This window comes from Salmo salar, chromosome 06 (assembly GCF_965601325.2).
Source record: "Salmo salar chromosome 06, fSalSal1, whole genome shotgun sequence".
NCBI lineage: Eukaryota > Metazoa > Chordata > Actinopteri > Salmoniformes > Salmonidae > Salmo > Salmo salar.
This window is the reverse complement of record NC_138296.1, coordinates 64312751-64338244: the sequence shown is the minus strand read 5'-3', so window position 1 is coordinate 64338244 and position 25494 is coordinate 64312751. Positions and strand designations below refer to the sequence as shown.

The following is a 25494-nucleotide window of genomic DNA, read 5'->3' as shown; positions in this document are numbered from 1 at the left end:
AACATGCAGGCCTACCTAACCACACATCCTTTGCAGTCTCCTTCTCTCTCTCTGTAGTTCCACAGGCCAATAGGTTTGCTGTCCAGGTATGTCTCTCCCATACACCCGGAGAAAGTAGTGGTTTTGACCGCGTCCGCTTTCTGCAGGACAAACATCGATACATAAACAACGATACTAATAAATCTGGCAGAAAAAAAGAAAGAGGTAACAAAAGACTAAATATATAGCTCTGGGATAAACTTCTGTATGGCAAAGTGATACAACCTTCACACTGCCCAATATGCCACCGACAAACAGGTAGGCATTCTGGTCCACATCCAGGATAGTATAGCCCTCAGGAGAAGTGCCACTCTTAGAGGTGGGCATGATGCCAGCTTTGGGACCCTCCAGTGCATGGACAGAGATAGTGCCATTGATACCATTCCTGGGACCAATACAGAAATGATCAGATGATGAATTAAACCTTCATGAACTTTTCAATAAGGAGCCTACCTGGCACAATCAATGTTAAAAGATGAACTAATGAATAAACTCATAGACGAATCCCTTTGAATAATCTTTGCTCTGAAAAAAGATCTGGTGTAGAATATGAATAACAATGGCATTCTACCGTGAGGCCTCGATGCGATGCCAGTTGCCGTCGTTGATAGTCATGTCAGGGTACTCAACCTTGCCCACTCCAGAGCCCACGTCCCACAGGAAGTTGACCTTGCCCTTACGCATCTCAATGGCCAGGAAGTCAATCTAGAGGCAGACAGAGGATGAGCCAATAAGATGCAGCGCTGCAATCTCCTATCTGATAACATTACAGGTCCATTACCATTCTTTCTCTTTCTCTATGGGTCTAGTCTGCTGTAGTGTAGCACAGTGTAGGAGCACAGTGCAGGACACATTAGAATAAGATCCCGAGGAATTAAGAGTCACAGGCAAATCAGGAGAGGAGCAACAGGACTGTGATTTCCCCAGGGAAATCAGTGATGAAACCAGATGAAATAGTCTGATTTGAGCGGCCGGTTAATTGCTGTGCTCGCTGTTGCAGTCCATAGACGCAATATCACCCACTCTCTCCCGAGGATCTCACAGGGAAACAAATAACCTTTTACTATTTTCTCTCTGACTTTAACATAATTGGTATTTAACTTGCATGTTGAGAAATATCCACTGGTGGAATGATTTCCAATGAATTGGTCAACAATATATTACACATCCCAAGCTTAGAGACAAGTCCAACCTAAACAGTGAGAAATGGCCCTAATATGTTAAGTTTCACACACAAATGTATTAGTTGCCCAGAGGTTGACCATATTAGGGTTAAGTGATTTACTTAGTGATTGTATCCACAAACACACGCATCCATCCCAGTGTGGTGCTACCTCCTCGGACTCACGTATTTGGCACTGCCCAGGTAGAAGAGTAGGTTATCGGGGGAGGTGGTTTTCACATTCACAGTGATGGTGTTGTAACGACCTTTCTTGATTTCTGGTCGATAAGCACGGATGCAATCTCCCCCAGAGGACACGGACACTTTAATCTTTATAGGGAGACATCACATAGATCTTTCACCAGACAGACTGAAAAGGCCCAACCCACTGGGCACACACTGGTTGAATCAACGTTGTTTCAACGCCATTTCAACCAACACACGTTGAATTGACGTCTGTGCCCAGTGGGAAGAAACGTTCAGGAAAACACAACTGTGTAGTAACAGAAGTACACGTGCAAGAGCAACAATTTGTTATTTTACTCTTTTGTACCGAACAAACAAGAAACACTTTATCAAAAAGCCTTGAGTGCAAGAGACTGTTTGTGGAGGAAGGAGTAGAAAAACAACAACACTTTCTTTGATAGAATTTTCTTTGTTTAACAGAGCCTTCACTCAAACTGTGGCGATGCAGGTGCACCACAGGCTAAAGAGAACGAGTGGCAAATCATGATTCCTGTGATGATGGCACAATTAGCAGAATGGCCGGCTTAGAAGCCACTGATCAAAGCACTGGAAACAGAGGAGGTGGGAACGAGAGAGAAGGACAGAGAGGAGGAGTGTGACTCACAGAGTTGGCCTGCTTGCGCGCCTGGTTGATCAACTCTTTAATCTGAGAGATGTTCTTCTTCAAGTTGTCCTGCAACTCCTTGATGGGCTTCAGCTTATCCAGCAGTCTGTCTGCCTCGTCTTCCAGGTCTTTCACCTTGGCCCCCGCTGCATGGACTGACACACACACACACACACACACACACACACACACACACACACACACACACACCCACACACACACACACACACACACACACACACACACACACGCACAGTGCACGCGCGCACGCCAGTAACCACGCATGAACACACACGCCAGACACACACGCGCACAAGAACAAACACACACAAGGACGGACAGACACGCACACACCGGGTAGAGAGACGTCAGTCTAAAAACACCAAAGATCACACTTCCTTTCTAACTGCTCTAGAAATTCCTCAGCCACTGCTTTCTGTGAGCCAGGCCTATTAGTTAGAGATCACCGGAGAGATGGCGGCATCGTAATCACTTATTTAAAGGTAAAGAGCTGAAAGCTGTTATGAAAAGGAATAGGATGACATAGTAAATGGCTTGCCACGCGCTCATAATTAGCCACCGGTAATCATTCCAAGGCATACATTAGGATAACAGGCTTAGTGAAGCTCTAAAATACACGTTTTAATCCTGTTGAAGTGAAACAAAGAGATGGAATGCTGAGGAAGACAGAATGAAAGAAAGAAAGAAAGAAAGAAAGAAGAAAGAAAGAAAGAAAGAAAGAAAGAAAGAAAGAAAGAAAGAAAGAAAGAAAGAAAGAAAGAAAGAAAGAAAGAAAGAAAGAGCAATTTTATTGTTGCTATGTTTCCGGCAGCTATGGTACAGCCCATGCAGCACTAATGGGTACTCTCTCTGTCATCATGCAGGAGCTTTAATCAGGTAATATAAAAGGTATACATACTTATTGCTGTTGGGGTTCAAAAGAAAAATGGGACAGAAAGAAAAACATATGTGAGGTACAGAATTATACAATGCCATTGTGTGAGACAGAAATGAGCCATAGTAATAGCTATCTACGCTAAGTTGAACCAAAAAAAAAAAAAAGCATTTTAAGTCAATCAGCTCATGACTTGGCGCAGACAGTACATTTAATATACAGTAGGTACTACAGCTAAGGCTTGCCTACCCTTAAGAACTACAACACCCAGAGGATCTCTTACTGTTTTTTTCAGGGTCCTGGATCATGTTGTTGGCCTTGTTGACGTCATCCTCCAGCTTGCTGTAGTTCTTCTTCAGGCCCATCAGGCTCAGGTTCATGTCTCTCAGTCTGGCCAGAACATCGTTGGCTGTGTCGTTGGCATCTCCTGCCTTGGCCTTGGTGACCTGGAGCTTGGCTGCTGTATCTGGACAACACAGTTGGTATCCAGTTTGTAGTTACCTGAAGTTCTAGAGAGACTAGTAATCCAACATGGTACGGACTATCGTAGGTCGTCAGTCATACATGATGTCTAACAGCTTTACAGAAACCTTCATGTCAACTCTGCTGTCCACCTGTCAGATGTTTTTAACGCACCCTGCAGGCTCGTCTGTCTGATACCTTCCCATATTTAACCTGGACTGTGCCGCATTGACTTCTGTCATGGTGGATCTACAAGAGCATGTGCCCTCTCACCTCATAGCTACACCACTATCGATCCATTCTGTTCCCACATCCTGGGCTCAGCCTGACAAATTGCTCCAGCAGCAACACACATCAATGAGAAGTATTTCATTTGTAGTTTTCTTATTAAACAAAGGTCATTTCCTACTGTTGTTTCTGTGGTTACCATTGGGGATCGCATTCAGCTTCCGTAACGTATCGTCCAGATCCTTGAGCAAGCCCTTGTTCTTCAAGCCACCAGCTTTCACCCTGGCCTGGAGACTGCCCACACTCTCAGCGTTCTCTGAAACACAAAGACGTCCGCTTGGTTCCAAAACACACATCCATGCCAATTCTCCTCAGAAAAAAAAACAGCTCTTTGAAATATGTCTGGCGCTTATCATCACAGTTGGTGGGTGTTGTACGGGGAGAGGATCAACATGATTTTGTCTCAGTGGAACTGGGTTTACCTTTCACATCGTTCTCTAACTGCTTGGCTTCGTTCCACAGTTGAACGCTCTTCCGAACAGAGTTCTTGGCGTTATCCTTCAAAGAGCCCTTGGGTCCTGATGCCTGTGTGCACCAAGAATGTAAGCTTGAATATCAGAACAGTGCATTCTACAATGACCGAATAATGTAGTAGAAGAATTACATAGTGTGCATACAAAAATACAATAGTACAAGATACTCCTAGGTATCTATCTACACAAACACTGTTTAATATAGAACTTATAATATATTTTATCAATAGAGAACCTCCGGTGCATATGCCTCTGTTTCTCAGACTTAACATCATAACTTAACACATTAAAGTGCATAAATGAATATAAAAACACCAACATAGTTCTGAAAACAGTCTTTTTTATATATTGTTAATACTGTATGGAGAGGAAAAGCAGTGTTTTTGAACAGAGGACACACGGACTGAGGATATTTCCACAGAGGGGACCAATGGTCCCTCTCAGCCCCCTGAGCCTCTCCCTCTCTCCTTCAGAGAGAAGAAGGGAAGAAGAAAGAGAGGGGGATCAGATTTGTCGCCACCTCTGCTGGCTCCTGCTGCAGGAGGCAGAGTCATGATAATAAGGACGACAGTGGTGGAACTTTGATCTCTCCAGCGTGACAAATGGAAATGAATAAGGAAATGCAAAACGTTTAAATGCCAAATCTCTGCTGCTCAGCACATTAGAGAGAGAGGTCCTCTTCGAGTCCTTACACGCACGCACGCACACACACACACACACACACACACACACACACACACACACACACACACACACACACACACACACACACACACACACACACACACACACACACACACACACACACACACACACACACACGCACGCACACACAGATGTGTGATCTCACCAGCTGAAGGGCCTCTGTCCCACGTGCCCTGGCCTGCTTTGCCTCTTTGTCAGCCTCCTCGATGAAGTCCTTGATGTTGCTGTACGCGTTGAATGCTGCCGTGGCATTAAAGGACAGGTTCTTGGCTTCCGCCAGGATGCTATGAGGAGACAGCAAGAGACTTGGTTAGGATCTGTGAGCCAGCCTGCCTGTGTATGTGTGTGTGTGTCTGTCTGTCTGTCTGTACCGGTCCAGTATGTTTGAGGACTCGTTGAGCTCAGCAGCGTGGTTCTCAGCGTCCTGCAGCAGGTCAGTCAGGGTGTTGCCACTCAGGCCCTGGGTCAGACGGCTCACCCTGTAGTCCAGCTGCTCATGGAGAGGATCCAGCTCATGCTCCATCTCCTCCAGATCCTACACACAGAGAGAGAGAGAGAGAGAGAGAAAGAAAGAAAGAAAGAAAAAGAGAGAGAGAGACAGAGAAAGAGAGAGAGAAAGAAAGAGAGAGAGACAGAGAAAGAGAGGAAGAAAGAAGAAAGAAAGAGAGAGAGAGAGAGAGAGAGAGAGAGAGAGAGAGAGAGAGAGAGAGAGAGAGAGAGAGAAAAAAGAGAAAGAGAAAAAGAGACACAGGGAAAAAAGAGAGAGAGAGAGCGGTAGAACGGCAGACAGAAAGACAGATAGACAGAGCAGGAGGGCAGCGCAGGTAGACAGAACAAAAAAACAGAAAGAGAGAGAAAGAGGGAGAGAGATCAAGCTGAACCCTCTCGTTGATGCAGGTGGGACGTACAGATGTACAAATTAAGTCCTGGACAGAGGAAAGGTCTACAGTAAAGTCCAATAGTGCTGCAAGCTACATCTGTCTGACATCACAACAGCAACCCAACAGAGTAAAGGTGTGTCTTCCTTCCACAATGAAGGGCTTGACAGGCCTGGTTGGAGTTGGGATATGTGTGGGAGCAAAAGAGTGTGTATACCTCAATCTCCTTATTGATGCTGTCTGAGAGACCGTTAGCTTCAGCCAGAATGCGCTCTCCGTCTGCCAGCACGTCTTCAGTTCCTTTCTTCACTGAGCTCACAGCATCCCTCTTCCTCTGCAAACAGACAGACAAGAACAGTCAGCTCCAGTAACTTTACAGAAACAACAACCCACGTAGCTATGGAATAGTTAGTATGTGTATGTATGTGTGACCAGGCTGCTGACTTCCAGGGCGGTGAGGTTGCGTTGGTTCTGTCCGGACAGGGCCCCAGCCTCCCTGCTCTTCCCCTGGGCGTCCTTCAGCAGGGCCTGGGCGTCATCCAGCTTGGCCCGGTGGTCACCCATCTTCTCTGTCACCTCTGCCTTCAGGTCCTCCGTGGCCTGGTGGGGGTCCCCGAAGAGACGCTTCACCTTCTGGTACAAGGCCTCCGCCAGTCTGGAGAGAGGTAGAGAGAGAGAGAGAGAGAGAGAGAGAGAGAGAGAGAGAGAGAGAGAGAGAGAGAGAGAGAGAGAGAGAGAGAGAGAGAAGGGGTTAGAGAAAAATAGACAGAGGTAAAGAGAGAGAGAGAGAGAGCTCGATTGGGAAAGAGACAGGAAGAGGGGAAGGTCACATCAGAGCACTGTATGGTGTGAGAAGGAGGTAAGATATTCTTTCAGGCTTCTTCTCCTGACGCAGGATCAGACCAGCCACTAGATGTCACTCTTTCTTCTTGCGTGACTCTTCCAGGCCTCAGCCAGAAGGAAGCTGGTTGGATTAGAAGGAATAATATTCCTATCACCCACCTCAGGCCACTTTTAATTAGTTCATTAAGATTTTGCATAAGAAAAGTAAACTTTATTTATTCAGCTGAGATTTGCTGAAAATTATTTATAGAATATAAAAAAAATGGAGAAACAAAACGCACATGTGAAAGTTGGTACAGAATACCAGTATCTTTTTAAATGGATTGCCTCTTTGTTTACTAGGATATGAAAGCATTCGTTTAGCTGAGATTATAATGACCCAGGAAATGCAGGGGATACCTTCCTAGAAATATGACACAGGAGTCATTCAATGGTGTATAACATGCGTACGTATGACTGGATGGTTCCATCCCTGTGTGGACCATAATAGCTTGACATCTCTCTGCTATCTGTGATCTGAGGTTGACTAGTCAGGCCTTACCCCAGCTCCTCCTCTGAGATGTGCTTCTTGCCTCCCAGCTGGCGTTTGCGGAGCTCGGCTAACATGGCCTCGATCTCCTGGTGCATCTCGTTTAGGCTCTTCTCTGGAGCTCCGTTCCTCCTGCCCAGAGTCTCATTCAGCTCTTTAGCCTTGACCTTCAGAACTGGAGGATAGAGGACACGGAGAAGCCATTCTCATTTTAACACGCACATGCAAACACACACGCACACGCACAAACACATACACACTGCCATAAGGCCCAATTCTCCATCTCCTGATAGTGTCCTATACTGTCACCTCTAGCTGCAAGCCTGAGAACAGAATGTGTTATAGAAATCAAACAGTGTTTGAGACATGTCTCCTCTCATCAAAACACACTGCTGCTGCTTTGACATGCCATGAAGATTACCATTATGTTGGAGGCAGACATCCAGACTGACTACCACATGTTAAAGAGACAGTACAGAGAAAGAGCGAGAGAGAGAGAGAGAGAGAGAGAGAGAGAGAAAGAGCGAGGGACGATCTGAAAAGGCTGTGCGTCTGTTCGCTAGGCTGCTAACATCAAAGAGCCATGCTGAATCCACCCTGGCCTCTCAACCCGCCCAAGGGCCAGTAAGTTAGTACAGGAAGTGTATACTACTTTTGACCTACACTAGATGCCACGATTAGCAATGAGCTCATGCTCATCTGCGTGTTATGTGCGCACAGCCAAGCCTTTGTGTGTGTGTGTTCTCAGAGCACAGATGGATGAGCTACAGAAGCAGCTAGCTAGCGCCCAGATTAGATGAGCGGCTCAAAAGGCAAGGCAGAACAAAGTGATTGACAACAAAAGCAGAAAAGTTTCACTTTTTTTTTACATCCCATTCAAAGGCAATGGAGGCTTCTTTTTAGGTTGATTCAAAGACATTCAAATTCTGCTTGACAAAACAATGTACTTTAATCAAATGAACGTGGTCTTTGAAATCAAAAACCCAATCAGTTCAAAAGAGACGGGGAGAGAAGAAGTTGCTCCGGCTGGGTTCTAATTAGAAAACAGATCATCAAATAAAAGATGAAGATGAGGCTTAATTGGATGTGTTCCTTACATTCCTGAAGAGTTCCAACATAAACATTTCATGGCATTACAAAGACAAAATATATACCTATTAAAGGAGCCCGGTGAGAAATAATTACATACCATGTTTCAAAGGCAATTAAACACAAACGTTCCCGTGGATCGCATCATCAGATTGATTCGTTTACGAATGCATCAGCATGAAAAAAAACAGTCCATTCTCTTCCTGACCGCTTTCACGAGCTGCTCGATGTGCTTATGAAAATCTGTGGGGAAGTTAAGTGAGACATGGTCTGTGAGTTTGACTTCCAGTGTGTTCATTGCTTTTTGGAAATCTTTCAGAAAATACTATTTTAATGTAAATGAGGATGGCATCTGTTAAGTGTGTCATTGCGCTCAATCAGTGTGTCATAAGTGTGTCATTGCGCTGGTTCAAATAGCCCATTTGAACCAGCCCAATCCTGTGAAGGGTCAGAGACTGTGTTTGAGCTTCAGTGGAGGGATGTGTGCATGTTTGTGTGTGTGTGTGTGTGTGTGTGTGTGTGTGTGTGTGTGTGTGTGTGTCTCTATGTGTGTGTGTGTGTGTGTGTGTCTCTATGTGTGTGTGTGTGTGTGTCTCTATGTGTGTGTGTGTGTCTCTATATGTGTGTGTGTGTGTGTGTGTGTGTGTGTGTGTGTGTGTGTGTGTGTGTGTGTGTGTGTGTGTGTGTGTGTGTGTGTGTGTCTGTAAATCAAATCAAATCAAATTGTATTGGTCACAGGTGTAGGGTGTAGCAAAATGCTTGATGTCTATGTGTATGTGTGTGTGTGTGTGTGTGTGTGTATGTGTGTGTGTGTATGTGTGTGCGTGTGTCTATGTGTGCGTGTGTGTGTGTGTGTGTGTGTGTGTGTGTGTGTGTGTGTGTGTGTGTGTGTGTGTGTGTGTGTGTGTGTGTGTGTGTGTGTGTGTGTGTGTTTGTGTGCCGTATAGATCTGGCAGTACCAGTCCCACCTGCTGTAGAGCGTGGAGCGGGGCTAGTCCATGCTGGCGAGGTAAAGCGAGGCTGGGTGGAGAAATGTTCCCTGCTGACACTAATCACGTTGCCCACAGTGAGGAGCCACCACGTGCCAGTCCACTCTGATTATACTGCCTTCTCCAGACCCCATCCTCCATCCCTATTAATTAGGCCATTACATGGCTCCATGGCTACAGCGACTAGGCCCTTTATCAACTGAATCATCTTCCAATTTCAACCCAGAGAGAATGTCACAGCACAGAGGCGCCTAATCACAGAGCAGAGGACACAGCACAGAGCCCAGGCACTAATTCCCTCAACATCCTGACCCTCCGGCCTTTACAACACTGAATTAGTACTCTGCTCTCAGACACTAAGTCAGCATTATGGCAGGAATGTAATTTAGATTTAACCTTTTTTTATGGGAGAATCTTATAGGAATGTAGACGCAGTACCTTCTGCAGCCAGTAGGGTGTTCTTGACAAAAAGCTCCAGGTCTTCGGCTCGTTTGTGGATTCTATTAGCATCGTCACCTGTTTGCTCGCCATCTGCCGACACTTTGGTTGCCTGAGCAAGAAGACACACACACACTCAATCAGTTGGATTGACCTGAACTGATGGCTAGAGATAAACCAATCCAGGATGGGCCGGTGTTCAGCGTTCATTCAAGATGCACCCTTGATTGCACGTTTCCTATCCTGAATCCTGCGGCCCCCTTCGGTCTAACAATGAACAGCCTCAGAGTACCTGGTCAAACAAATCCATTTCATAACCATCAGTCAGAGCTGGTATGACCTTTCAGAAATGCTCTATAGATTAAAAAAGAATGATTGAGGGATTCAGGCAGCTGAGCACCACTTAGGCTAGTGGCCAATTCTCAAAAAGGGTTTCCATTTTTGAGATATCCCTACCCGAAGTATAACAAAGCACAGCCATGTTTTCCATATCTCTAAGGTCTCCCATAAATGGAATGAATGGCTGTATAAACATATTTTACTTCAAAAGTTGTTATGTTGTGACATACCCCCTTAACTCAAACAGTGCAGAATTATACCTTGATATTGCTAATATCAAACAAACATTAAAGCATTTTGGAAATGTAGACCTGTAAACACACAGATATAATCGGCGGAAATATTATTAATATTTAAGATGAATGAAAACTTCAGTTTGGTCATCCGTTTCTGGTAATCCGGCCCATAGCGGGTTACAAATTTCCAAGCTCTCAGTGCTGTATGGTCCTGCCTGACAAATATACATACATTAACACATGCTTTTTTGATGATGTGGCTATTGTAATTGGCTCTGAGGAAAACATGCCCTAAACTCAAAAAGTGCAGAACAATGCTCATGCAAGCTCATGCAACCCAAAATGGTTAACTCTGATATTGCTAAAATTCGGATACAGTTGAACATGTTGTGTCTACTGTTATCAGCTCTAAGGCAAGTGGGCTCAGACACTGAAAACTGTTATTTTTTTTCCAGTGAAAGGTTCCTCTGTGGATTTTATATGTTTTGCCTCCACTCTTGCAATTACATTAGACGGCCCCGCTAGACTTGACTCCAAATCAATATGGCATCCAAAATCCAATATGTCTGCCACGTTACCATTAAACGGTGGTTTAATCACGTGCATATCTGTGCATGTTTTAAATGAGATACATTTTTCAGATTTGTGTACTGTACTTATGACCTGTACTCAAGCATATGTTTGTGTACTTCAACTATGTTAAGAATCCAATATGCCCACAATATACATTCAAACACATTTGTCTGGATATCCAGTATAGAAAGGGAAGCATTCTGCTTGGCATGGCAACACAAAGCATTCCAAGACATGATCATCTTTGAGAATCAATGAGGTAACTGGGAGGCTCCAACAAAAGGAGAGAGAATCCAACCCTGGACTCTGGCACCCTCTCCCTAGCTCTACAACTTGCCCCCACTGTGATATAACTTGCCCATCCATGGAAAACTCCACCCATGGTATTTGTTTCATTAGTCTATTACTGATATACTATATTTACATTTTTGTTGTATGTCAGCAATCAAGATTTCAAGATGTGTAACTTTTGAAATACAGAAATACAGCTGGTATGATGCATTTAGCATCATAATATGCAAAACGCTGCACTGATTGCTAACACGCAAAACACTTTGATACTACACTGAGTGTATAAAATATTAGGAACATCTGCTCTTTCAATGACATAGACTGACCAGGTGAATCCAGGTGAAAGCTATGGTCCCTTATTGATGTCACCTATTAAATCCACTTCAATCAGCGTAGATGAAGGGGAGGAGACAGGTTAAAAGTAGGATTTTTAAGCCTTAAGACAATTAAGACATGGATTGTGTATGTGTGTTTTTCACACTCATCAGTTTTCTGTATGTATCAAGAATGGTCACCCAAAGAACATCCAGCCTACTTGACACAACTGTGGGAAGCATTGGAGTCAACATGGGCCAGCATCCCCGTGGAGCCCTTTCGACGCCTTGTAGAGTCCATGCCCCAACAAATTTAGGCTGTTCTGAGGGCAAAAGGGCAGTCGTTTTTGGGTGAAGTTTAACTTTAAGTCGCCTCCTTACCATTTAGAATTGAGCTTTGATTAATTGCTAGTCCAATACGTCTGCCTGAATCCAACAAGACCTTCTGCTGGCTCACTGCATTTGTGATGCACATTGGAATGTTTTTCGATGCACTCTTATCGTGTTTGGGTTAAGCTGGCACATTGCCTCTTCCAGACAATCATGTCCACCATCCTGGCTGTCTGCCCTGGAGTTGCCCTGTTGACATGGCGTCATTATGGTGAATGGGGAAGATGCAACCACACATGACAAGCTCATAAGGCAGGTGTTCACTACAATGAACCAACACAATCTGACAGTCAATGCCATCTTATTGGGCCTTCATATGTCATAGGAATTGCACCTCTCCAACGTCAATGCCGTCCTTAATCTCCCAGAACTCTCCTTGATAAGCCCACTCCACAATCAGTCCTCTTCTCAGGCAGTTACTAGAGACAGAGACACCATGGAAATAGTATTCCCAACATCCCTATAAGGACATATGCCATTTATGGCATACAAGAGGCACCTTAGGATGGGAAGACTTGCTGTATGTGATGGTTTATGGTGGCTGGGGATTGACTGTGAGACAGTCGCTTGATCATCTCCATCTCCTCTGCAACTCTTTTACCGTCCATTGAAGCCCAGGGATCATCTTCAAATGTATATGGGTGTGGAGCTGTGCTATGTCCCTCACAACCAACGCTTCTCAGTCATAGTCCATGACCCAGCTACACTCGAACTAACCTCTAAGTAACCTGAGGTCACCCTCAGAGGTGCTGTTACTCATCACATCTCCTGCTGGGCGTGCCCCAGTCTATAACGGCCATAATATCATCCTACCTGACTTCCAAACGAATATAAAGAAATATGTAGGATGTGACCTTCAGGACTATGCCACTTTTAACATAAAAAAAACTCTAAAGGCAAGTCTGTTTGTGACAGCTCTTTCACAAGCAGACAAGCAACCATTCCACTACTGGAGTATTCCCGGCATCATTCAGGTAGGGATAACATTCCAGTTGTTAGTCAATGGGTCTCTTTGGTATGCAAGCTGCATCTGCTGATTGCCTACAGCGAAATGGAAACGGATCATCTCAAAGCCCCAATACTCAGCCAGACATACAGGAAGGATACTACCCTTGTCGCTACAACTTGCCCCGAATGACCAGTTAACTGTGCAAACTGGTCAGGCCCCAGAACTACAACCACCACCGGCTACTTTGTCTCCTCACCCTGTTAGGACACACTCATGTCCTGGTCACCTCAAAGACTTTGAATCAACTTTGCACACTTAGTTTCAGTGAGGGAAATGAGGGATGTATAGTACCAGTCAAAGGTTTGGACACACCTACTCATTCAAGGGTTTTTCTTTATTTTTACTATTGTCTACATTGTAGAATAATAGTGAAGACATCAAAACTATGAAATAACACATATGGAATCATGTAGTAAACAGAAAAAAAGTGTTAAACAAATCAAAATATATTTTATTTGTTAGATTCTTTAAAGTAGCCACCCTTTGTCTTGATGACAGCTTTGCACACTGTTGGCATTCTCTCAACCAGCTTTATGAGGTAGTCACCTGGAATTCATTTCAATTAACAGATGTGCCTTGTTAATAGTTCAATTGTGGAATTTCTTTCCTTCTTAATGCGTTTGAGCCAATCAGGTGTGTTGTGATAAGGTAGGGGTGGTATACAGAAGATAGCCCTATCTGGTAAAACACCAAGTCCATATTATGGCAAGAACAGCTCAAATAAGCAAAGAGAAAAGACAGTCCATCATTACTTTAAGACATAAAGGTCAGTCAATGCGGAACATTTCAAGAACTTTGAACGTTTCTTCAAGTGCAGTTGGAAAAACCATCAAGCGCTATGATGAAATTGGCTTTCATGAGGACAGCCACAGGAAAGGAAGACCCAGAGTTACCTCTGCTGCAGAGGTTAAGTTCATTAGAGTTACCAGCCTCAGAAATTGCAGCCCAAATAAATGCTTCATAGAGTTCAAGTAACAGACACATCACAACATCAACTGTTCAGAAGAGACTGAATCAGTCCTTCATGGTTGAATTACTGCAAAGAAACCACTACTAAAGGACACCAATAATAAGAAGAGACTTGCTTGGGCCAAGAAACACAATCAATGGACATAAGACCTTTGAAAGGCTGGTAATGGCTCACATCAACACCATTATCCCAGAAACCCTAGACCCACTCCAATTTGCATACCGCACCTACAGATTCACAGATGATGCAATCTCTATTGCACTCCACACTGCCCTTTCACGCCTGGACAAAAGGAACACCTATGTGAGAATGCTATTCATTGACTACACCTCAGCGTTCAACACCATAGTGCCCTCCAAGCTCATCACTAAGCTCAGGAACCTGGGACTGAACACTTCCCTCTGCAACTGGATCGTGGACTTTCTGACGGGCCGGCCCCCAGGTGGTGAGGGTAGGTAAAACATATCCGCCACGCTGATCCTCAACACGGGGGCCCCTCAGGGGTGCGTGCTCAGTCCCCTCCTGTACTCAATGTTCACCCATGACTGCATGGCCGGGCACGACTCCAACACCATAATTAAGTTTGCCGATGACACAACAGTGGTCGGCTTGATCACTGACAACGATGAGACTGCCTATAGGGAGGAGTTCAGAGACCTGGCCGTGTGGTGCCAGGACAACAACCTCTCCCTCAACGTGATCAAGACAAAGGAGATGATTGTACACTACAGGAAAAGGAGGACCGAGCACGCCCCCATTCTCATCGACAGGGCTGTAGTGGAGCAGGTCGAGAGCTTCAAGTTCCTTTGTGTCCACATCCCCAACAAGCTATCATGGTCCAAATACACCAAGACAGTCGTGAAGAGGGCACGACAAAGCCTATTCCCCCTCAGGAGACTGAAAAGATTTGGCATGGGTCCTCAGATCCTCAAAAAGTTCAACAGCTGTACCATCGAGAGCATCCTGACGGGTTGCATCACTGCCTGGTATGGCAACTGCTCGGCCTCCAAAAGCAAGGCACTACAGAGGGTAGTGCATATGGCCCAGAACATCACTGGAGTCAAGCTTCCAGCTATCCATGATCTCTATACCAGGTGGTGTCAGAGGATGGCCTTAAAAATTGTCAAAGACTCCAGCCACCCTAGTCATAGACTGTTCTCTCTGCTACCGCACGGCGAGCAGTACTGGAGTCCCAAGTACCACCAAGCCATAAGACTCCTGAATAGCTAATCAAATGGCTACCCAGACTTTTTGCATTGTCCCCCCCTCTTTTACACTGCTGCTACTCTCTGTTTATTATCTATGCATAGTCACTTTAACTCTACCTACATGTACGAATTACCTAAATTACGTAGACTAACCTGTGCCCTCGCACATTGACTCTGTACCGGTACCCCCTGTATATAGCCTCGCTACTGTTATTTTACTGCTGCTCTTTAATTATTTGTTACTTAAAAAAAAAAATGTACTTATCTATTTTTTACTTAACACTTATTTTTCTTAAAACTGCATTGTTGGTTAAGGGCTTGTAAGTAAGCATTTCACTGTAATGTCTACGCCTGTTGTATTTGGCGCATGTGACAAATACAATTTGATTTGATTTTATTATTGCGGGTGTAGCGAAATGCTTGTGTTTGTGTTGCTCTACAACATCCATAGAGTACGACCCTGCATCACACAGGAAGCGGTACATGTCCTAATCCAGGCACTTCATCTCCCGCCTGGACTACTGCAACTCGCTGTTGGCTGGGCTCCCCGCTTGTGCCATTAAACCCCTGCAATTAATCCAGAACGCGGCAGTCCGCCTGGTGTTCAACCTTCCCAAGTTCTCCCATGTCATCCTGCTCCACCGCACACTCCACTGGCTTCCAGTCGAAGCTCGCATCCATTACAAGACAATGGTACTTGCCTACGGAGCAGCAAGAGGAACTGCCTCTCCCTACCTTCAGACTATGTTCAAACCCTACACCTCTGGTCTCTTGGCCCTCCCCTACGGGAGGGCAGCTCCCGCTCAACCCAGTCAAAGCTCTTCTCTGTCCTGGCACCCCAATGGTGGAATAGCAGAAGCTAGGACAGCAGAATCCCTGCCCATCTTCCGAAAACATCTGAAACCCTACCTCTTCAAAGAGTATCTTAAATAATCCCACAGCATCCCCCCTCGGATCACCTCCTCAAAAAAGGTGTTTCGTGAACTAAAACTGTCACTTAACCCTCCACTAGCACTGACTTTGCTGATAGTTGCTTTATTAAGGAAAAATATACTTACTATGACTGAGATATATGGTTGTCTCACCCAGCTATCTTGGACTAAGTGTATGTCGCTCTGGACAAGAGCGTCTGCTACATGACTAAAATGGAAATGGTATATTCATAGTTGATATTTCCGCCTATTGTATCTGTGTGTTTACAGGCCTATATTTCCAAGGTGCATGAAGATATGCTAATGCTGTTTGTTTGTGTATTTAGGGCAGACAACTGCCTACTTATAATCCACATTTTAGCAATATCAGAGCATGCAATATTTGGTTACATGAGCTTATATGGCCTATATGGCTCTCCTCCAGCAAGGCAATATTCTGTACTGTTTGAGTTTAGTTCAATTTAACCACTTTTGCAGTAAAATAATTTTACACAACCATCCATTTCATATATGGGAGACCTTAAAGATATGGAAAAACATGGTTGTGTTTTGTTATACCTCGGTAGGGGTATTAAAAAAAATGTGTGAGGCCTTGCTACTGGCCTGACAAGGTTAATCGCTATATATTGTTCCTGTGTGCATGAACCAACAGAGAAAGCCCACGAATACACAAAGAACCAATGTCAATGAAAATACATGAATTCTTTACAATAACCAAGGTTGAAAGATTCTATGCATCTTTGTTTTGAGCGAGGAACAACACGACGCTCAGCAGGGGATTCACAACTTGGACTAAAGGTACTTTTAACAGGCGACATAACAAAGTGGTATTGAATGCCTGTTGAGTTATGAGGACAGAATCAGGGAAAATATCAATGTCAGAATGTATTTTATTTTTATTTTTTTTGTCAGAAAAAGGAGAAGTACATTATGTCATTTATAGAGTGTGGATGGTTTGTTGTTAACAGAGAAAGCTCGATCCAAGGATATTTTGATCAGCTTTAATAATGCACATAGATTGTGGCTACTAGCAATGTAATTGTCTGCATCATTTCCAATCCCCCATATATATATATTTTGTATTTTTGTAAATATATATATATATTATTTTAAATATATATATTTGGTATTAAATATATTTTCCTTCTTTATTATTTTCCCCTAACCCTACCACCCCTCCCTAATTTGGGTAAACTAATAGACAATAATACTTAGGCTTCTACTTTCAGCTTACACATACTACAGCATATACATTTTACAGACACAGTATATTTTACATTAGTTATCTTTTCTTTCTTTTTTTTTGTCTATCCAGGATCTTTCTGCAACAGAACATTCTATGTTCTCAGACACAAAGAAAACCTTGCTAGAACCGGTATCTCAAAGTTAAATACAAAAGTATTCATCTGTTTTCAGTCCTCGGTTTCTGTCCTCACTTGAAGTTGATATCTTTCTTTTAATTACAGATTCATTTCAGAATGATTAACAAAAAAATCTATTGTTGTAATGGTCACTGTTTTTGACTGTATGTATCAACTGAAAGCTAACATATGACCTAACATCAATCAAAATATTGATTGACTAACCTTGTCATTCCAAAAATTAATAAAATAAATAAAAAGCTTCACTCACAACTGCCTATATCTTTCACACTAATTATTGTAAGCGTACATTGATGGCTTTATGAATTAGGATGGTCCAGTTTCAGTTGACCCATTTACTAGACTGTGACGAAGGAGCCAGGACAGCCACATAGTGGCCACAGCGACAGTAGCGCCAGCCCCTGGGAACTCAGGAGTGGACAGTGTCAGCCTGGCCTGAGTGTCCTACCTACCCGACTCAGCAGATCGTCCATCTCTGTCACCAGGCTGCCCAGGTTACTGTCGGCCAGCTGCAGGCGCCTCTCCGGCGAATTCTGTGGCGAGAGCATGTGCTGTGTGGAAGACAATGCACGTGTGTGCGCGCACACACACACACACACACACACACACACACACACACACACACACACACACACACACACACACACACACACACACACACACACACACACACACACACACACACACACACACACACACACACATGAGAGAATGTCAGAATGGGGCATTAGGCAGAAAGGTCATCTACTGTTTAAATCACCATGGGTCTGGGGAGTGAGGTGTGAGCAGAGCCTCGATACCCTGTATTTAACCATCCACCCCAGCCCAATTCATCAGTGTTATGCCAGTAGGGCTCCTGCCAGACATCTCCTCACAGGCCTATAAGAAGCAGAGCACCAGCAGCTGGAAAAGGGCATCTAGCTCAGTGGATTCCAAAAACGCAGCTTGAGCCAATGATCTGGCTTTCCACATGAGGGTAGCAATCAAGTGATGTCTTCATTGGCCCCCCTTCACAATGCCCTTTAGCAATAATCTGCATCTTTGTTGTGCCTGATATCTCCAGCTCCATCTCCTCTGCTTGCCGAGGATTTGGGGGAACTGCACTCTTGTTATCGCGCCGCTGAGATGCGTTTGAATGCCACTGTTTGTGTAATATATCACTGTTATGTCACTGTTACAGAGTGTGGTGTTTGTGTCTTTGTTCTTTGTGTGAGAGAGAGAGGTGGATGCCGTTAGCTGAGCTATGGTATTGTCTGGAGGGGATATGAGGAGTGTTTGAAACCGGGGTGTGAGTCGGGCTCCACGCCCCCCCCCCCCCGAGACACTAACAGCTGAGAGATATTTACACAGCACCTTGTCCAGGTGGGCAACTTAATCACAACCGATTCTGTTCATCTTAGCAATTCAGTCAGGTACTCACTAGTGTGAGTAAACAAACACGCCAAATTGAATGTAGGCCTACAGAGACAAACTTGATCTTAGGAATCTAGATATCATAGATTTGTCTAATACAGGAATATTGTAGTACTCTCTCTTCGGAGCGAAGGTGAACACTAAAGGAAGTGTTTGGGTGCTTTCTATTCACCTTGAGTTCCTGCGTCATGTTCTCAAACCGGTAGAGGACTTTGTAGGGTGGTGGCAGAGGGGTGGTGAGGTTGACACTGGTGATGATACGATGCAGTCTATCCATATCTCTGATGAGGAGCCCGGCACAGTCATCATCGCAGGCTGTAACACACACACACCGACACACACCGACACACACCGACACACACCGACACACACCGACACACACACCGACACACACACCCACCACACACACACACACACACACACACACACACACACACACACACACACACACACACACACACACACACACACACACACACACACACACACACACACACACCATGGCAGTTAGAAACCTCTAATGACAAGTGGTCTCTAATGACACCAATTAAAACCATTAGAGAGCGTTCAGGCTCGTTCAGAGAATCAAATAATAATCCCAGCTAACGTGTGTGGCCAGGGTGACACTGAGCTCTGAAGCTGTGTGTGGGTGTATACATGGGGGACACTGGGACAGTCTCTCATTGGGACACCAAGACACTCTACTGGGGGTCAATGGGTCAACCCCAAGGGCATGGGGATGCTAATGGTAGCTTGTTGCCTGGCAACATCTCTACCAAAGGGACATGTACTGTCACACATGAAAAAATACGAGTTTACTATAGAATACTACAGCACTTACTATAGAATTCTGTAGTAAATTGTAGTATACTGTAGAATACTATATTACACACTGCAGTATCCCTCAATCATGTGTAGTACTTACTATAGAATGTAGTAGTATACTGTAGAATAGTATAATAAATACTACAGTAATGTCTGCAAAAACACTACAATCTGCAAAAACACTACACTTTTTTAGTAAACACTACATTATTTAATTTGGGTATACCTTGCCCAGTCCAGTCCTCCATATCCCAATTTGTGCCACCCGTAAGTGAGAAACTTACATGCCAATTATACAGTATACCATATATTGTGTTCCCTACAGGTTATAGAAAAGAGCAGAAGCTCTGAACTATCTGTTCAGACCCCAGTCCTACCTGCCTACAGGTTATGGAAAATGTGCTATTTTTGTATTTCTCCAGTAGGCCTCCAGTTCTATGTCAAAGATAGTAAAACAAAAACACTATAGTAAATACTATAGTAATGTCTGCAAAAACACTACAGTAAATACGACAGTAAACTACAGTATGCAAAAATATTACATTAATTACTACAGTATATACTACAGTTTTATTTTACTACATTATTTATACTATAGTTAACTATAAATACTACAGTATACTACAATAAATACAAGCCTGCAAAAACATTACAGGGAATACTACAGTAAAGTCTGCAAAAATTATACTGTGAATACTATAGTATTTATACCATAGACTTTTTCATGTGGGGTAGCTACAAGGGCGACTATGTTAGCACCGGAGAAGAGGACAAAGTCTGGGAGAAGTGCTTTTTAATCTGAGCGACATGGTGGAACGGGTTGAACCCCAGCTTCCTCCTCCTTCACCTTGTTTAGTTTCATCCCATTCCCCCACACACACCAGCGCTCTTTCAAAAGACATAAACACTCTTTGAAAACCCTTCAAGGTAGCCATCCTCTATCCTCTACTCTTTAGGCTTTGGAGAATCCTGGAGTTTCTGTGCTGGTTTGAGATTAGACAGGAGCAACACTGGGGGAAGGGATCTCGAGCGTGAAATTTAACACAGTGTGAAATGGCTTTTGGCAGCCCATTATGAGTGTTCGACATGCCACAAGCAACGAGAAACAAAACACACACAGTACACACACGCACACACACACCACTACAATCAACAAACCATGTGTGAATTCATCATATCCTTCGAATTTCTCCTGAATTTTGCCACATAAAAAATGAGTTGAGAAATTAACGTCAGAAAAGTTTGTTTTTTATATGCCTGCTGTTATAAAGGAGGAAGGCCTGACAATCCACACAGTAAGAGAGCACACATCCTGTGAATGTGAGAGTTTGTGATAAAACACTCCAAAATGCACACGCTGCATGAAATACATGCAAATCCTGTTACCCTCCCCAAAGGCAAGACAACATGCAGCCAATCAGTTTCACCTGAATCATCTGACATAGGGTATCTAACAAGCAATGGACCCCTACCATCACTGCTTCAGGAAACCTGCTAGAGTCCACGACTGGGAACAGTTAGACATTATTTCAGATAGGCAGCTTGCCAGGTTAGTTGGCACCGTAGCCTACAGAATTGTATCTAAAACATACAGTACTATTCATTGCCTGAAGTATGATAACATGTAGTCTCAGACAAATTACAATAATTCAAGAGCAAACAATGTTACAAATGAAGCTCTGATAACTTTCGACTTCATTTTTGACAAATATAGTGACCGCCATCTTTGTTTACTTTGGGATTGGCACTTGGGATAACATGTTGTCTGCCGTGGGATATATATAATATAGCCTGTAGTACATTGTCTCCCTCGGCCCTGCCAATTGCTCAAAGCAAATGATCGGACTTGCTGTGCTATGCTAAATCTAAATTATTAACATCGGGGGGATCTTAACCTGGATTGGTTGATGCCAGTATCAGATAAACTGAAAGATATTTGCACTGAGCTAAATTGAACTCAAATGATAACTAAACCAACCTGCCCCAACTTAAAACAGCATGAAAAATCTACTCAGCTACACTTGTCTTAAATTATGTGTTAAATTGCTTAGATCGTAGGATTCACTGTGCTGCCATATTTATAGACCTATCCAAGGCCTTTGATAGTGTCAACCATCACCTACTCATTCCAGCTGTCTTGCAATTGGTTTGGGAACTATCTGTCAGACAGGTCACCATGTGTGCTTTCTGATGGTGTCAAGTTACCTTGATATTACTAAAGGTGTCCCGCAGGGGTAGATTTCAGGACCTGTTTTCTTTATATAAATAATATTGGTCTATCTGCAAAAACCTGTAACATTCATCTGTATGCTTTTGACCCTACTGCTGACCAGGCTATGTTATAGCTGCAATCTGATTTTGTTGCTTGCAGAAAGCCCTTGTTGATTTTAAATTGATACTTAACACAGGAAAAACTGAATGTATGTCTTATTCTCTTAGAAATATTTCAGATGGTTTACACACAGATGGCATTGGAGGATTTTCTCTTCGAGCAGGTTCCCGTCCTTAAACATCTGGGATTTTGGATTGACAAACATTTGAAGTTTAAACAACATATGGATGAGCTAGTTAAGAAGCTGAGATTTAAAGGAGGCTTCTTTTATAGAACTACGTCATGCCTCTCTCTAAACAGCAGGAAGCAGGTTGTACAAGCAACCTTCCTGCCAGATCTTGATTATGGTAGCACCTTTTATCAGAATGCAGCAGCCACTAACCTAAAAACCTTGGATGCAGTGTACAATAGTACGCTTCGCTTTATCACAGGTGACAGGTTTAATACTCACTGCATCCTTTATCAGAAGGTCAGCTGGCCCACTCCAAATTTCCGTAGATCACTTAATTTCTCCTTTTTTTGTTAACAAAGCTTTGCTGCACAAGCATGCAACATACACTACATGACCAAAAGTATGTGGACATCTGCTCGTCCAACATCTCATTCCAAAATCATGGGCATTAATATAGAGTTGCCCCCCTTTGCTGCTATAACAGCCTCCACTCTTCTGGAAAGGCTTTCCACTAGATGTCGGGACAATGCTGCAGAGACTTGCTTTCATTCAGCCTCAAGACCATTAGTGAGGTCGGGGACTGATGTAGAGTGATTAGGCCTGGCTCACAGTCTGCGTTCCAATTCATCCCAATGGTGTTAGATGGGGTTAGAGGTCAGGGCTCTGTGCAGGCCAATTAAGTTCTTCCACACCAATCTTGACAAACCATTTCTTTACGGACCTCGCTTTGTGCAAGTGGGCATTGTCATGCTGAAACAGGAAGGGCCTTCCCCAAACTGTTGCCACAAAGTTGGAAGCACAGAATATATATATATAATGTCATTGTATGCTGTAGCATTAAGATTTCCCTTCACTGGAACTAAGCTGAACCATGAAAAACAGCCCCAGACCAATATTCCTCCTCCACCAAACTTTACAGTGGGCACTATGCATTTAGGCAGGTAGCGTTCTCCTGAAATCCGGCAAACCCAGATTCATCCATCGGACTGCCAGATGGTGCAGCGTGATTCATCACTCCAGAGAACGCGTTTCCCATGCTCCAGAGTCCAATGGCGGCGAGCTTTACACCACTCCAGCTGATGCTTGGCATTGTGCAGGGTGATATTAGGCTTGTATGCGGCTGCTAAGCCACTGAAACCCATTTCATGAAGCCCCCGACAAACAGTTATTGTGCTAACGTTGCTTCCAGAGGCAGTTTGGAACTCGGTAGTGTGTTGCAATTGAGGAAAGGCGGTTTTTACACGTTACTCATTTCAGCACTCGGCAGTCCCATTCTGTGAGCGTGTGTGGCCTACCATTTCACGGCTGAGCCATTGTTGCTCTTAGATGTTTCCACTTCACAATAACAACACGTACAGTTGACCGGGGCAGCTCTAGCAGGGCAGAAATTTGACCAACTGACTTGTTGGAAAGATGGCATCCTATGACGGTGCCACGTTGAAAGTCACTGAGCTCTTCAGTAAGGCCCTTCTACTGGCAATGTTTGTCTATGGAGATTACACAGCTGTCTGCTTGGTTCTATACACCTGTGTCAGCAATGGGTGTGGTTGAAATAGCCGAGTCCATCCATTTGAAGGGGTGTCCACATACTTTTGTATATACACTACCGTTCAAAAGTTTGGGATCACTTAGAAATGTCGTTGTTTTTGAAAGAAAAGCACATTTTTGTCCATTAAAATAACATCAAATCAATCAGAAATATAGTGTAGACATTGTTAATGTTGTAAATGACTATTGTAGCTGGAAACGGCTAATTTATAATGGAATATCTACATAGGCGAACAGAGGCCCATTATCATTATTCTTTTTGTGAGAAATGAAGGCTATTCCATGCAAGAAATTGCCAAGAAACTGAAGATCTCGTACAACGCTGTGTACTACTCCCTTCACAGAACAGCGCAAACTGGCTCTAACCAGAATAGAAAGAGGAGTGGGAGGCCCTGGTGAACAACTGAGCAAGAGGACAAGTACATTAGAGTGTCTAGTTTGAGAAACAGACACCTCACAAGTCCTCAACTGGCAGCTTTATTAAATAGTACGTATTCTGTTTATTGTCCAGTCTGTGATATGGCTTTTTCTTTGCAACTCTGCCTAGAAGACCAGCATCCCGGAGTCGCCTCTTCACTGTTAACGTTGAGACTGGTGTTTTGGGGGTACTGTTGGGGGTACTATTTGTCAGTTAGAGCTAATTTACCAGTTACGTCTATTGACAGTTGTCGCAGTGACATCATAAACAATCTATTGAAATAGGTACATGCATAGTGAAGTCTTTTGTTTAGATATGTAGCTAGCTAGCTAAACAATGAACCATAATCCCAACTCATAAAGTTACTACCATGCATGAATCTGCAGGTAGCTAACCAACCAGGTTCAATGTTAGCTAGCTAACATTAGGCTGTAACTAGCAATGCTAATGGTTCTGAGATACGAATAATATTACTACAGAGATCATATACGTAATGTTAGCTAGCTAGCCAGCCAGCTAATGTTAGCTGGCTAGCTAACAGTACACTTTAACTTGAAATGAAAAAGACTATCTGACAAAATTAGAAATGTGTAATATCTGAAAATGTAGCTAGCTAGACTCTCTTACCCGTATACATGGATGAACGCTTCTCCCTCTCTGTCACGGGTGCAATGGTTTCCCTTAGTTTGAAGATGTAATCCGGAGACAGGTGATTAATACAACAGCCTTCTGTGTGTTGTCTTTTCGACCCAGTCTGCATATTTGCAATCAAATGCCAGAATCTCCTTAGCTATCATACTCTTATTCCACTGATTTCAAAACTCGGTCCTCCAGAAAGTGGAGAGCAACACTTACGCAGTTCTACTACATGATATCTTTCAAAAAAAGCAGCATTAGATAGGATTACCTACACATACTGACCATCTCATATTATAGACAGAAGCTACTACATGGCAGACCAATCCAAACTCATCTCTCGGCATGTCCAGCCCAGTTATTATCTCAGCCAATCATGGCTAGGGGGAAGGTTACTGACTTTTTCCATGGCTAAACCAACTAGGCTCGTACTTTAACAACTGTAATCATATTTGCAGATGGCATACAAGTTTGTTATTAAGGCACATGAAAGTTCACATGTTCCAGAAGGCATTTCTGCCCAAAAACGCATTTTGATAAAAAATGTAAGTTTACGTTCAAATGGCGCTCCTGTGAAGTAGTGACGCGCGACATACGCCTAGTTTCCTCAAACAAGTAACATACTGTATGTCCTATATTTGAGAGATGTAAGAAAGCTCAGTTTATTTTTTTTTTTAACCTATATTTAACTTTTTGGGGCACTAAACTACATTCATATATACTTCTATAAATTATTTTAACTGGTACCGGGCTACCTTCAGACGAGTCTTGTGAAGCTTGTGGGCGTTCTAGAGCAAAACAGCCAACATGTATGTGTTCATGAGAGTCTCATCTTTCCATAAAGGAGCCATATACCATTCGGACGC

At 43.6% G+C, this 25494-nt stretch overlaps 1 protein-coding gene across 12 annotated transcripts in view; it reads right to left on the bottom strand.

Annotated features, from left to right (window-relative positions):
• lama2 (laminin, alpha 2) overlaps positions 1 to 25494 on the bottom strand; it is a 143707-nt gene that overhangs the window by 11965 nt on the left and 106248 nt on the right. For all 12 annotated transcript variants that reach the window (XM_082976824.1, XM_082976827.1, XM_082976825.1 and 9 more), the window contains 16 exons: positions 18870 to 19012; positions 17737 to 17835; positions 9641 to 9752; positions 7137 to 7299; positions 6197 to 6407; positions 5970 to 6086; positions 5246 to 5409; positions 5020 to 5158; positions 4119 to 4221; positions 3836 to 3952; positions 3230 to 3412; positions 2052 to 2206; positions 1388 to 1531; positions 611 to 744; positions 265 to 424; positions 16 to 140 (listed from right to left, as the gene is read on the bottom strand). In XM_082976824.1, coding sequence (XP_082832950.1) covers positions 16 to 140; positions 265 to 424; positions 611 to 744; positions 1388 to 1531; positions 2052 to 2206; positions 3230 to 3412; positions 3836 to 3952; positions 4119 to 4221; positions 5020 to 5158; positions 5246 to 5409; positions 5970 to 6086; positions 6197 to 6407; positions 7137 to 7299; positions 9641 to 9752; positions 17737 to 17835; positions 18870 to 19012 — 2269 coding nt within the window. The remainder of the gene's footprint in view (positions 1 to 15; positions 141 to 264; positions 425 to 610; positions 745 to 1387; positions 1532 to 2051; positions 2207 to 3229; positions 3413 to 3835; positions 3953 to 4118; positions 4222 to 5019; positions 5159 to 5245; positions 5410 to 5969; positions 6087 to 6196; positions 6408 to 7136; positions 7300 to 9640; positions 9753 to 17736; positions 17836 to 18869; positions 19013 to 25494) is intronic.